The 15,483-nt window shown below is 36.3% G+C and overlaps 1 protein-coding gene across 1 annotated transcript in view; it reads right to left on the reverse strand.

The window, feature by feature from the left end:
• Positions 1-2,892: 2,892 nt before the first annotated feature.
• GRIK2 (glutamate ionotropic receptor kainate type subunit 2) overlaps positions 2,893-15,483 on the reverse strand; it is a 414,190-nt gene continuing 401,599 nt past the window's right edge. Inside the window, exon 16 of the mRNA XM_085306980.1 lies at positions 2,893-3,057. Within this exon, the coding sequence (XP_085163106.1) occupies positions 2,893-3,057 (165 nt within the window). The remainder of the gene's footprint in view (positions 3,058-15,483) is intronic.

Raw genomic sequence — 15,483 nt, forward strand, 5'->3', positions numbered from 1 at the left:
TCTGTGAAAAATAATTACTAATGCACAACAGAGTAGCATTATGAATTATTGTATATACTAAAAAAAATGCCATTATGCTATTATAAATCTGTTGAGCCATGCATTTTTAGTGTTGATTTTAAATACAAATCTCCAGTTATGTTGCATATTTCCCTTAACGGAAGGCTGAAATTCTCACTGAGATCCTAATTAAGCCACACTGCTTTCTGCTTAGGATTCTTATTCCTTAGGGGATTTTGACCCAATGAAATATTTGGGATATCTTCCACATCCATACTTACTGTGGCTCACATAAAGGTTAATGAAAATTAATCATGTGCATCAAGTGGAGAATGAAACTCCTGCTTATTTCACCATCCTTAATGGAAAAAAGAAAGGTTAGTTTGAATATAATACAGCATTTTATTTCATGATTTTACAAATTTTATTGTAAATCATCAATCAAATGCAATAGCCAATTTTTTTCCATTCCAAACCAGCATAATTAGGAGTTTTTATTGTGTTGTAAGACAATTACTTTTTCCCGCTTTGTATTTTAAAGAATTAACTTAAACTTAAATATGCATTACGTAAGTATACTTATTTTCGGAATCTTTGCTGAATGTGTTTTTATTTTGTTTTTTACTTCAGACAAAGATAACCTCTTGTTTGTTATCACATAAATGGGGATGAAACTCTCACAAACATCAGAGATTTTGCTTTCTCAGTTCCTATTCACAATGAAAATGGCCAGCTCAGTGTCTATGAAGATATATGAGAACTGGGTAGTAGACACAAACCTCCCCTCACTCCTCTACACAAATTTCATTATATATTTTGTACAGTTTAGGTGATATGTCTTACCTTCCTGTATTAGAAAGATGATGATAAGATTAAATTATGCCCTAGTAAACAAATGGTCTCATTACTCATCAATGAGTGACTATTTATGATAATTTTTAAGTTATTGGGTTTTTCAAACTAGCCAAATGAAATATTTTCCTCATAAAGACAGTCTWCATAAGCTTTTGTGACTGACATAACATTCCTACATAGTCTATTCTATACATTATTTGGGGGGGATATAAATAAATTTACACTAGACAGAGGTGCAAGATTCAACATCTGTAGGGCAGTATTTCATAAAGCTATGTCCAAGAACTCACTGCAAGCAGGACATACAAATTAGCTTTTTAGTAACGAAAAGCCAGATCCTGCAAAAACTTATCACAATGTGCTGTACAGGCTTCTCTCAGAAATCCCAGCAAATTTTCTGGCCGCAGGTTTAGTGGCAAGAATCAGCAGGATAGGGCACTAAACTGAGGCTTTTATAAGTACCAGTACTRACACAGAGTACTGTACATATATTGCTCAAATCACACAGTAAAAACAAAACAACTAAAACTGACATAATTTTAATGCTTTTTCTTTCTTTTAATTTTGTGCATTGGATTCAAACAGCAAACTGAGTGCACTTCAACTGTTATCACAACGTGGTCAAGAGGTCTGTGTCTTTTACCGTTTACACATAATTGTTCATGACAGCATGTTATCAGCCTAGTGGAAACCAGGGGTGTAGTATGGTAAGCAGTGGTGGTAGTGCACCTAGTTTTTATATTATCTAACTTGAAAATATGTCTCTTCTAAGATTCCTTTTTCTTGATAAAAATAGTTTTCACCAAACGTTGGTGGTGCACACGCACTACCATTCATGCTTGGCATCACACCCCTGACAGAAACACATGTTCTTATTTTGTTGATAAAAAGTATTACAAAAATTTCCATACAAAAACTATTTTCATAGAAATCTTGCATTTCCACAAATAAACCTGAACATTTTTTTTGAAAAAAAAACTGCTCAAGAATTTTGTTCATTTAGTACTGTGACTGTATTGAAAAATGCAGTCCTCCAAAGTTCTCCACATTCACTTCTTTTAGGTGACCCATCCCACTTCCAATATTAGTGAGAATTGCACAGGCTCCATTGAGTTCAATTAGTAGCAGGAATAAGGGTTTCAAAACCAATTCAGGCTAAAATGCAAGCCCTCTATGTGCCAAATAGACTGCTTCCCTCCCCCCCCCCTCCCGCCTTGTCACAATTAAAAAACAGAAAAAGGTAGTTGCTTACATCTAAGAGTTGTAAGATACATTCCTTTGTACTCAGGAAACTTCTATTAATCTAAAAATTGGGTCAAAATTATGGATTTTTTTGTTTTTTAGTTAAGAGTGCCAGCCCAGGTAAATTTCAGTTATTGATTTTTTTTWWAAAAAAAATTATTTATTTACTCAGTTCAGTGACATAGACAGTCCAAAAAGCAAGTGAGCATCCCCATATTTAACCTTCCTTTCATGGGATTCATATTTTCTTCCTTTTAACATTTTTCCCATCCCGTAAGCTGATATTGCCTGTCCAGCTGCTAGTTACAGTCTGTAGATATGGACCAGCAGTTACCAACTCTTCTATGCTTGGAAGTTCAGGAGAACRTATTGTTTTGTGTTCCACTCCAGTTCTGAGACATTACTTTTAATAGACTCCTTCTGTGGTTAGTACCATCCTGGACACTTATTCTCCATCTCCTGGCAACCGTTGAACTTCAAAAGGAACCTGTAATTTCTCACTGAGACTGCATTTGAAACCAGCCACAAAACTCACATGTAACATTCACTCATCCAGAATGGTGGAATCCATGGCGAACAGTGTAACCCCGCGTAACTTGGTTGATCCGTGATGCTTGTGATTCGAGTCTGGCCATTGCAACTGCTGAGATCACAGAGTCTCTAGTTCATAGACACAGCGGCATGAGGTAACTCATTTTATTTTGCACAGGTTGCATATTTCCACAGGAAACATTCTCGCAAAGTTGTTTGGAAAAAAGACGACAGTTTGTGCTTGGGGTATTTGGCTTCCCAGCTCTATGCCATGGTTTCTTTACCCGGCAACCTTCTGTCGTTAAACGTGTGCATGTTGATGACTTCTTCTGTTTTCACAATAACAGGGGCCTGTGGCTTGTGTTTTAATCGACGCTGACACTTCAGAGACATCCTTAGCTCCTCTACCATGGCACTACAGAAGGACCTCTGAGAGGGAAATTGAGGAAGGAGAAGGAAAAAACAAAAACAAAAACAAAACACAACTGTAAGAAATGTCCAGCTGCAATGCCTAGGAGCAGATTCACTCTACTGGCACAGCCTTGTCAGTCCTGTAAGTTTACTTTATCTCAGCCTGGAGCTCATAACAAATTGCTGTCTTTTAAATATGCATCACATAGTAATTAAAATGACTTATCAAGCTGTGATGACTCACTGCAAACTTCACCTTGTCTCTACAATTATTAATCTGCCTGCCACTGACTATGGATTCACATGATATATAAAAATATCATAGAATCAGTAAGGTTGGAAGAGACCTCTGGAGATCATCTAGTCCAAACCCCTGAAATTTAAAACAGATGTTCTGTTAACATAGGTTAGTCTTATACAATAACATCTGAACATAATATGTATACTAGGTACTCAGTAAGATTTCCTTGCCCATATTTCAAAGTAATATATTTCATTTCTATATAGTTAAAACAGCTGTTCCTCAACAAAAAAGTAAGGCTTGGTGTAAGAAGTTAACCTAAATTAATCTTTAAATACTGTTAAAATGCAGATGCAGGACTGAAAACAAATATCCACTTCATTATTTTGAGCATCTTCTGTATCTAAATATTTCATGTTCACTATCATATGCCATTTGTGGAGAAAATATTTGCAAAAAGTATTGTTTTATTTCATATTTATGAAGGGCATATTGTCCGAAAAGTGTTTATTAACATCGTAAGCTAAATCCTCAAAGCTTTTTTTTCCTTTTTTTTTACAGTGCAAGAAATCAGAAAAATAGGACAAAATCCTTCTTATTCCCTTACTCAGGCTGAACTCTCAACTTATAATAATACTGTGTTGATTTTTACTCTTAATGAAGGGCTTAAGATGGTGATCCCAGAGCCCGATATATTATGACAAACCTCTGACAGTTCTTCTTACTCAAAGCACTAGTGAAGTATAATCTAGCCTTTTGCATTTGCCTCTTTAACAACTAATATCCAGTCCAGGGAGATAATTAAAAAAAAAGAGAGAGAGAGAGAGAGGGGGGGGGAAAAGGAAGAGATGATAGTGCATGGAATTACTGTAGGTTTCTTCTAATAATTGATTTTGTGTGATTAGTGATAGATCATCAATCAATATGCAATTGTCTGCTTTCCCTCCATCAGGAATGCTGCTGTACTTGTGACCTGTTAAACCTCCACTATTTAAATAAACTTAGAATTTGGAAATTTGATCCAGAAAGCATTTAAGCACCTCATCATATCTAATTATCTCTAAGTTCAAACTTTGTTTTTCAAAATCTGCAYTCAGCTTCCAACTTCAAATGCTGAAGGCACTCAGATCAGTAAGGCACTCAGTTTTCAACATTAAACTTTACAGGCTTGACGTCTGACCATAGCTGGGAGAAATTTATTCTTCAAACTGTTAAAAACATTGGTGCTTGGTTTATTCCTTCAGAACCCACAGACATCGCAGTTCTGCATGCCTCAGGTCCCTGATTCAGCTGAACCAACAAGCCAAGTTCCTTAAAAAATGGGGCAACTGTTAAAGAAGCCCAAGCAGCAGACTTTACAGCTTTTTCTCRTGCTACCATTTAACACAGCTGTTTAACACCACCAGCAGAGAGCACAAGCAGAACATGAGAATGAGATATCTGAGAGTGTCGGTTCAATTTTGTCTTCTACCGGGGCAGATTTAAATGCCAGTGTCTCAGCAGTGCGCTGTAAGCTATAGGCAACAGACCATTTCAGGATAAAAATGCCTGCAGCTGCCTCCTGCTGCTCCCATGCCACTTTGCACAGAAGCATTAAACAGAGGCAGAGGGGGAAGAAGGGAGAGAGGGAGAGAACAGGGATCGCTCCAAAGAGCAGAGGAAGGGCTTCATCCACAGTTCCTGTTGCAATGAGGGCCTCACTATTTTTATGTAAAACCCTTGGTTATTACAAAATAGTGCAAATGTGAGTTGTCTCAGAGATCAGATAGAATTGAATTTTAATCTCCCACACTCTGAACAAATGCTCTCTTCTCTCATCCCTTAGACAAACGTGGGAATAGGCAGGAGGGAAGGAAAGGAAGAAAGAAAGGGTAATCTTCCTCTGGCTGTGATACTCTTCCCTTCAAACACATCTTTCTCCTGCTGAGTTTGAAATAAAGGAATGACACTTGCTCAGCTTGTGASAGAAAGGGTTTAGCCACATACATCTGAGAAAAGTTTGAAGTTTTGAATCCAGAGGAGAGGTAAGTRTATCTCCACGGTGTAGAGTCAAGCACAAGTCCTTCAGAGGCCAAAGTTTAAGACAAAATTCATCACTTCTGACTGGTTGCATGGAGTGACTTCTGCAGTGGACACTCATTACCAATCCTATTTAAAAGTGTTCCTGTGCGCTAGGCTGATATCCAACATGGAACTTAGCGCTTCCGCTGTCTGAATGAGGTGGCTACAATTTTTAAAAGAATGTGTTGTGCCATCATGTTTCAGATCTTCACGTGTTTCTATCTTTGATTAACATTGTGAAGGAAGCAGGAAACTGTATCTCCTTTTTATCCAGCTACATTTTGAAATAAAAGACTAAATTCTCTTAGACTTTTTTTTTAAGAAAGTGCTGTCACTTTACATCAGAACGACAGTTATGTTTTTGAATCTGACACTAAGTCCTGAAATCATTAAAAAGAGCAAGATTTAATTTAATATTCCCTAACATCTTACTGGCTAAACTGCTAAGCTTTGCAGATCCAGTCCCCTGGCATTTTCACTAGGAGGGGAGCCTAGCACACAACTCAGGAATTTCACTAGGAAAATATTAAGATGCAAGTGCTGCCACTGGCAGCAAAACACCACCTCCACCCATTATACGGTACTCACTGCTGGCATCAAAACCTAACTGAAAGATTTTGAGGTGCCTATATCGCTTTACATTTAAAAATGGTGCTTTATAGCCTAACATTATATCCCTTGTCTTCTCTGCCACGGTATCTAACAAGAGTGGCAAAAAAGAGTGAATCCTTTTCAAGACACATCAGTCAACCAAACCTTTTACACAGATCTGCAAACTCGAGGATATCAACTTTTAGCACTATCAGTATGAACAGTAYTACAATCAATGGCCAAGAGATGAGAAGATACATATTCTTATGCCAATATTCTGAAATATCCTGAAAATTAGATCTCAAGAAAACTGCCAACACCTTTTATCAGATARTTTTTACATAGATCTGAACATTCATTAAAATGAACTCCACAAAATGAGAAATGTTGGAAAGATTGACAGCTTAAGTGGCAGATAATATAATTTCCTGATAATTATTTTATCTAGAAAATTCTTCTATTCTGTGTTTTCAAATTATGTTACATAAATTAAGTTCCCAGGAACTTAATTGCATCCTCTATTAAAAATAGGATTCAATTAGTTCTTTTTCTAACTGTTCTTATACAYGCTTTGTATTTTAAAACATCAGATATCTGAAAATAGTAAATATTATTAGCTCCCAGAAGGTAACATATTTTTTATAACCAAGAACTATGTAAGAGACATATTACATCCTTTTTTTCACAAATTTCACTCATTGGAATGATCATCTATTTTTAAAAAGATGAAATCAAGACTATATAAAAGTCCATGATCTAGATCCTTAGTTTCCTTTGGGTTTTATCTCAGAAAAATAGAATAAGGAAGAATTTTCCCATGTACTACAAAGCCATGTTCAAAAGGTTTACAAAGGATTACTTCATGTTTGATCTTTCTTAATAGAAATTCTTTTGTCTTCTCTTCAATTCTAATCTGAATACCTTTACCATTTTTTGTCTTTCCAAACTTTGTTTTCCTACACTGTTGGAGTACAACTTTTAGAGTATTGACATGAAATAATGAAGTAGCATTCAAAGTAGAATACTTTTTTATGATAGATAAACGATATTTTCAGACAAGATTTTAGACAATATAATCCAATGTTTCAATCCTGATTTCAGCTACCCTTTCACATTGTAAGGGAAAAACAATGAAAAGTTTACATAACTTATAGACTGTATTTCAAAACCTCTCTCCACCTTAAAAATGAGCTCCTTTGATATATTTTGCACAATTCTCCTCTTAATTCAAAGAAAATAACCTTTTGCACCAACTCACCTTCCACTCTGCAAGCATGTTCTGAGAACATTGGTTATTATTGAATTTTTCTAACCCTTACAAAATGCTAAGTTGTCTTCCTGAATGTTACCAGAAAGTAAATGTTGCCTCCAAGTCATCTTAGATATAATCAAATAGTAGAAGAGTTGAAGGAAGGCATACAGGTCAATAATCACGAGCTAAGTGCAACTGTTTTGTTGCAGCAAAATGAATAACCACTATAAAACATTAGAAAGAAAGGGCTGCAGTTCTAAGCAGAAAGCTGAAGTGTACAACAGAAAATTTTAATCAGTACTGTAGTCCTTTAGCCTCTTAACACAAAGGAGTTCTGCCAAAGCTCATCTCCTTATGAAGTGTAAAGAATTAACTAATATCTCTTTCATTCTTTGCTGCAGCTGACAGCTCACAAGTCATGTAGAATCAAGATAATCATTCTGCAGATTCTTGCCATTGTTTACAGTCTATTCAGACAGCTTTTGYAGGGCTTTAAAGCCTGAAAAAAATGAACCTTTGCATGCATATATGAATATGAAAGYCAGACAATATTTAAACTGTTCTCATTATATTGCTTTATAGACTATTTAGAGGGAAAGGTAATTAGAAATCATTTTAGCATTTGTTAGACCCAGCCTTATGAGACCATCACCATATATTTTACTTTTAATGTCCTAAAAAGAGCAATAATTATTGAAGATACAAATAACAAGACTTGASAGAATAGTGTGAATGCAGCAAAGGCATGCCTTACATCAAAGTGAAACAGGTAACAGAGCAAACCGCAGTCCATACACTACCTGAAACCACAGTACTGTAAAAAGGCATGCCTGTACCACTCTTAACATTCTGAGTTTTGTGAATAATATTTGATTTCTTTTAAATAAAAAGGCCCCAATCATTTGGCCTTTTATAGATCTCTTTTTTTCTCCCCTCTTTGATCGAGTTAATATAAAGTTGACTGTCATAATTCAGCATAAAACTGTAAGATTTACTCAGAAGTTCATTACCTCCAGCCTGGCGTATCAGATATTATTTGAAGCCTTGTTAAATTTTCTTAAAGCAGTAACAGCAGTAATCCTGCATCTTAAATCAGATGTTATGGGTCAGTGTTCTAGCATTGAGGAGGACATATCAACCAAACTGTTTCTCATTTTCTTGAAGCTAGCCAAGAATGAATGCATAACCATGCCCTGCCCCTCCCTTCTAATCTGTTTCTGCTTCCATACGCCCCTTCTCTGGGAATTCTGAGTGTGTATATGGAAAACCTGTCAATCTTAAACCCACAGACAGAAATATGAATCCTAGGAAAACTCTGACACAGGATCTCAGAGAGATGAGCAATTAATAGAACGAAAACAAACAGAAAAAAAAAAAAAAGAACTTGCATTTCTTTGCAGTTGAAGCACTACCTTTTCAAATGAAATTGAAGTATTCTTGCAATCATCATATTTTTAGATTGCTTAGGTATACACCTAGTCTTAGATGTGATTGTTGACCCATGTCTATAAATATAAATATATATATATATGTATAATATAGTTGTGTTAAAAACGGCATGTTTTGCACAGACTTTTCTGATGTGGTGTGTTTTCAGTCCATAGAAAGTGTAATGCAGAAGCACACTGTAAGCTAATTTCACAACAATTATCTGAAATACCACCAAAGCATTCTCAATTTCAGTTTTAGCAGTTGTCATCTTTGGTAGATGGAAAACCAGGAGCCATTTTAAGAAACTAGTTTCAGGCCAAATCACTGCAAGATTGTAGATCCTACTCAAATACAGACAACAAAATCAAGCAAAGTGAAAATTATGATTTTTAATTTAAGCCTTGCTTCCACCATAGTATCTATGAAGTCAATAACACTAGAATTGTTCCAGACAGCTTGATGAAGCATGAGATACTTCACTTTGTAACTGAGTTGCATAATACTGATTGTTTCAAGGACTTCTTTTTGTTTGTTTCAAGGGACAAGGGACTGGCCCATAACAATAGAACAGTACCACTAAGAAATTAATCTTCTGTGGGCTAAAGTGCTCATTGAGTTTTTGAATTGTGACATGAACTTAGATGACATACAAAACCTCAATGCTAGTCAAAAACAAAAACAAAAAAAAAAAAGTGGACCACTCCTATACTCCTATTAAAAATGAAAATACCTCCCAGTGGGACAATTAGACACCAGCTTACCTTAAGTGTTCAATGAGTTATCAATTGGTGGCCAAAAAAAATAGTTCAGCCACTTTCCAGTTCTAAAATTTATTTCCTAGCAAGACTAAAGAGAGACTTTTGATAAAGCAACTCTGAGTCCATTTAGTGTCTTCTGAAACCATTCAGTCTGGTTTCCAGCCTGAGTATAGCCTGAAGGCTACACTGGTTCCTGTGGCTGATGGGGTRCTCCTAACAGTGCAGAAAGCTTTCTCAAAAGTGGTTTTCCTTAGCTCTGTCAGCAGCCTTTCTGACCATTGCACTGACCAAGACGTTTTGCTGACTCACCTGTGGACCTAGGCTGGGGCAGATGGGATTGCACTTGTGTGGTTCCACTCTTTCCTCTCGGAGAAATCCCAGAGGATGGCATGGGGCAATTGCTCATCAGCCCCGAGGGCTCTCTCTCATGCGGGATTCCACAAGGTTTCATCCTGTCATCTCTCCTTTCAACATGTATATGAGGCCACTGGGGAGATAATGAGATAATTTGGGCTGTGGTGTCATCAGCATCCAGATGATACACAGTCCTACTCTCTTGTCAGACCAGGATAGTGCAGTCATTTTGCACTGCCAGTACCTGGCTGAAATAGGGGTATGACTGAGGTTTAATCCAAGGAAGATAGATGCTGCGATGGACTAGTAAAGGGAGCATTTGGAATACAGTATCTACCCTTATTATTCAGTTCAGCCTCTTYTGAAAGAGGCTTGCCATCTCAGATTCCTCCAGGTTGGTTTGGTGGTCATAAGTACTGTCTGATATTTGTGTTTAAGTCAGTGGCAATAACTTTTACTGGTGTGAAGCCTGTCATACTGATCTCGGACCTCTTCCAAAACAGAATACTGCAGTCCAGTTTCCATAGAAGAATTGCTACTTATTGTTTAATAAGTGCTGATAGCACTTCTGAGCAATTTGAATTACTTCAGCCACATAGCTGGTGCTAAACAAATAAATAACAGCATATATTGAACTACGTATCTGCTTTAGAATGAATTCCAACATAACATTTTAATAGTTCTATGTGTTATCATCAAAGCTATGTAAGGTATTTCTCTGACTTCCAGCAGGGATGATCCTGAACGCACTGAAATCAATCACCTAAGATCCTGTGCTCTCAGCCACTGGATGTGAAAGTGCATCCATTAAGTCATTTTTGATCCTGAATCCACATTGACTCTCTGCTTGTTCAAGCAAAGTCAGTCTTGTTGATCATCAAGCATAGTGAAAGGAAGTGGTGATCAGTTTTGGGAGTAAATGAAGCTATCTGAATTAAAAATATTGTATATACCAGTATATACTTTATTTTGAAAATAAATAGCCTATCTTACAGTCATTTAGAACTTAAGGAAAAGTGATCTGAGTTCAGTTGTACCTAAATACCTTTATTTATGTGTGCTGAGCTAAAGTTGACTCTATATTATTCACTGTAAAAAATATATATTGGTTTTATAGTTCAGTGTGATAATATAAACTTAATAYAAAATTGTCATGGCCTCAAATAATATTGAATAGAGAGCAACTGCTATTAACGCCTACAGTTTCTACTGTTTTGGAAACACTCATWCTATTAATAGTTATACAGCACTATGTAATATCATAACCGTTAGTATCAGTTTCCCTATAATTACATGGTTTCATCCAGCAGAATGAAGCTTTTAGCTCTTCTCCAAGATAAAAAGCAACTGCAAGTATTTCATGTTCATTTGCAGGCTTATACTGAAGTGAAGGTAACCTAAATCAGATGAGCTAAACTCTTGCTTCGCACTGAGCTTCCTAATAGAACTTTAGTTGTGAGGCATCTTGATATTACTGTCAAGTGTTTGTACTACATTTAGATTTAGGGTAGCTTATTAATTCAAAATGCAAAGATTAATATTTATAATCTAAAATATTTGTAGACAGGATGTGACTAATATAATATTAAAGAAGGGCAGTGAAAAGTTACCAGAAAGGCATGAATGTTTTATAATGTGGTGATATTCTTTTTCTTGAGAATAAATATTTTCTTCAGAGGAGCTAACAGTTATGTATTTTGACAGTTTCTTCTTGCTACTGATGAGTGAAAGTGAACTTTACATACTATAGAAAAATGACGTGTAAGGGGTTTATTTTTTTATATACACTATTAAATTCTCTGTGTCAAACATAAAATATTCCATAACTCAGAACTTAAGCCTCAATCTTTCAGTGAACATCTACAGAGCAACAGCAAGCCCTTTGAAATCACATCCCTACATCTGTGCATGAAAAATATGATACTGGGGATATATATATAAAATATATATATAAGCGGTCAGTTTTACATACATTTCCAGTCTCTCTGTTCTTTTTTTATTGAATTATACAAATTAAGAAATTCAAAAAACCTCAGTACCAATGTTCATTATCAAATGGACATTGGTTCAGCTGTAATCAAAGATCAAAATAGAAATCTTGTTTTTAATGTTTTATTGTTTGCAAATGATTTGGAAAATGTCATAGTCAGGCAAATCAATATCTTCATTTCAGCTGTGTTTCTCCACTTTTAGCTTTTCACATCTTTTCCATTAAAGGTTTTACTTTTTCACAGTTCCTACCATGGCAAAATAGCCTCTAATATTTCAAACCATTTTGAAGAGATCATTGAATTGTAATTCATACCTCATCCTCAAATAGCCTGTATACATGCACACACAGAAATAAGCCATACAAATCCATGCACTCCATACAGTGCCCGATGGAGTACAGGATGATAGACGCTCCCAGTTTTCCAACTGCATCTGCGCAGTGCAGATGTACCAAAGTTGCAAAAAATTTCCGCCTATGAACTGTCACAGCAGCTGCTCTTTTTCCCATCTGACACTAAAATTACCATAATACAAAATGTGACATGACAATTCAGACTACATCATTGACTGTACATTTTATAAAAGTTTACTGGGATATAAATGCCAAATCTTTTGACTTTGCTTTATCACAACTGTCCACATTTTTGATTAATTTTAGCCTGAGGAGCAAGCCCTTCAACTTTAAAATCTTTTGAAYTTGCAACCCCTGAAAATAAAATAAATACTATACTGGGAATTATGTTGGTGTTGTTCCAGAACTATTAAAAAGTACTACCCCAAATACAAAGGGCTTTTAATATTAAACTATTAGGAACATGCTCTAAACTGCAGTAATGTTGACATACCTGCATTTTTTTGAGAAAGGAGAGAAAAGGAGTTTAACAAAATTTGAGAAAAAATACAAATAAAATATTTTGGTAAAGTAAGAAGAGATCCTAAAACCTTTTTCATTTTTCATACGAAAGTATCGTGGTAGTTTTGTTTTGCATTGTTAGGATTACAATTGAAACAGAGATGGAAATATTGATTTTCTACGCATCCTATTGATAAAAGTAGCATTTACAACATTTCAGTAATAATTAATTTCTTCCTGTAAGACTGATCTATTTAGGACAAGTTACTTACAGAATTTATGTTCCATKTCTGACACCCAGTGAAATCAGAATTGATCAATCAGTTTGATTCTAAAAAGGAGCATTCTAAATACTACAGAATGAAACTTAGACTCATGCAAACAACCTGCAGATAGACCTTGATGAATAAAGCCCCAGTCAGCGCTTAGATTCATTTCAGGTAAATAAATCAAGAATAGTTAAATTGTCTCTGAGAGAAGAATTGTCAGGACATTGGGTCAAACGGATATTGTTGCAGCACAACAGCTTCTTCACCCTAGCAGCCCTGAGAACATTCGTGCTTCTTGCAAAGGGTATGGGTCCACTACAGCAACAAAAACTGGTTTCAAGACTACTTCTCAAGCCAATGCCTTCCTCTCCAAAGAGTCATGACCTGGATATGTACAAGGATCCCCACTCTGCAGGGGTGACATGTAATGGACTACAAATTCTTGTCACAGCCTTCAGCAATATAATGAATTTCGAATTTCATCCTAAAGGTTTCAGTGGTGTACGAGTTCTTTCTGCCAAGAGTAGATTTTCCCAATCTATATAGCTTACTCTTATAGTATATCTAGTGTGAAGATAGTACTAAAATGGAAATAATCTCAAAGAACATTGTTTCTTTTTTTTTCCCTCTCTTAAGGATGAAAATGAAAGGAAGGTCAATAAATTCTTAAAATGAGAAGCCTCAATATAATATGCTAAATATTAATGGTCTTCAAAGACAACATTTTCCCTTGCCTTTATGTTAATAATGTGAGCTATACAAAAATAAATTTATGTAATGGGCATAAACCCATGACATATTGAAACATATCAACAAAAAAAGGACATAGTAATTGTTTTAAATGGCTGCTGTTTCTAACATTGCTTATTCACTGCCCTCTGAGTGCCTGTTAAAATCAGGGAGCAGGTCATTCACAAGCAAAAGCAATTATAAAATGTAAATGGCTAAGCAGTTATTGTCAAGATTGGCTAGATAAAAAAGGTCTGCTTAATAACATGTTTCCAAGTAGATGACATAATTAGATGTTTGTATTATAAACAATAGGAAAGAATACAAGCCTTTAGCATTTTTTAAAAGCCTACAACAAAACAACAGGTGAGCACGGTGACATAAATTCTATTAAAAAGCAGCAATTAAATTTGCTTCTTGGAAAATGCAAGGCACCATCTCGTGGTTACTCTGGAGGAATGCAGCCCAGAGAGCCTCGAACCTCAGTCGCCACCTGCCCCCATCCCGCCACCTGAACTGGAATATTAAAATGCCRTCTTAGAAAAGAGCAATGCTTTGACACAAATCCATTCCCAATCCCCTCTCTGAAAAAATGGAGTTAAGGTAGGACCAGCAGTGACATTAAGCTTGAAATACACCCCAGGTTATCCTATTACTCAAGTATTTATTCAAGGTATACGCAAAATCAGAATTATTGGCAATTATAGTGAAATCATGCTTAATCTAATGCTTTATGGACCAACAACTAGCATGACTTAAACTCTCTGCAGCCCTGTAAGGATGAAGGRATTTTTGAAACAGCTAACGCCAGAGACTTCTATTCTTGTAATCCTTATGTTATCATAACCAAAACATGGTTTGTGCAATTTCCAGTAAATGCTTGAAAATTTTGTAAACAATTTATTTTGGGCAGGTGTCAACCAGTTAAGTTTGTTTTGTCTTCAAAGACCTATTTAGTCTCATATGAAATTCACAGTTCAGCATTCAGAATTTCTACAGAACTTACAATTKTAAGTAAAAATGCTTTTTTATATGACTCATAAGTCTTACAACTTWCAGATACTAATGTTCTCTTTGGGTCCAATGCTATGAACTGCTAAGAATTTTCAGTGCATTTTCGTTGCATCATCTAGAATGAGTTTTCTCAACTCAGCTCTGCACTTTAGTCCTGTGTTATTTACTACAGAAAGTGAAACTGATTCTATCTTCCTTGCAAAATGACTGTAAAAGGTAAACTAATTTCAATGTAGTTATTGTTTTTATTGCCTATATATTCAATTATAAATAAAAGCTTAGGGAATTTATTTCAAATAATTTTTTAGTTTATGATTTATCCATTTAACTCCAGAAATCATAGAATCACAGAATCAGTAAGGTTGGAAGGGACCTCCGGAGATCATCTAGCCCAACCTCCCTGCTCAGCAGGGGCACCTACAGCATGTCAGACAGGGTTGCATCCAGGCGGGCCTTGAAGATCTCCAGAGAAGGAGACTCCTGGGCAACCTCTCTGGGCAACCTGTGCCAGTGCTCCGTCACTCTCACAGGGAAGAAATTCCCCCTCACGCTCAGGCAGAACTTCCTGTGCTTCAGTTTCTGCCCATTGCCTCTTGTCCTGTCACATGTGACAACTGAAAAGAGTTTGTCCCTGTCCCCTTGACACCCTCCCTTCAGGTACTTGTACACATTGATCAGATCCCCCCCTCAGTCTTCTCTTCCCCAGGCTGAACAGGCCCAGCTCTCGCAGACGTTCCTCCTAGGGCAGATGCTCCAGCCCTCTGATCATCCTCGTAGCCCTACACTGGACTCTCTCCAGTAGCTCCATATCTCTCTTGTCCTGGGGAGCCCAGAACTGCACACAGTACTCGAGATGAGGCCTCCTCAGGACTGAGTAGAGGGGCAGGATCACCTCCCTC

The sequence above is a fragment of the Rhea americana genome, unplaced genomic scaffold (assembly GCF_003343005.1).
Source record: "Rhea americana isolate MKP2758 unplaced genomic scaffold, rheAme1 scaffold_25, whole genome shotgun sequence".
Classification (NCBI taxonomy): Eukaryota; Metazoa; Chordata; class Aves; order Rheiformes; family Rheidae; genus Rhea; species Rhea americana.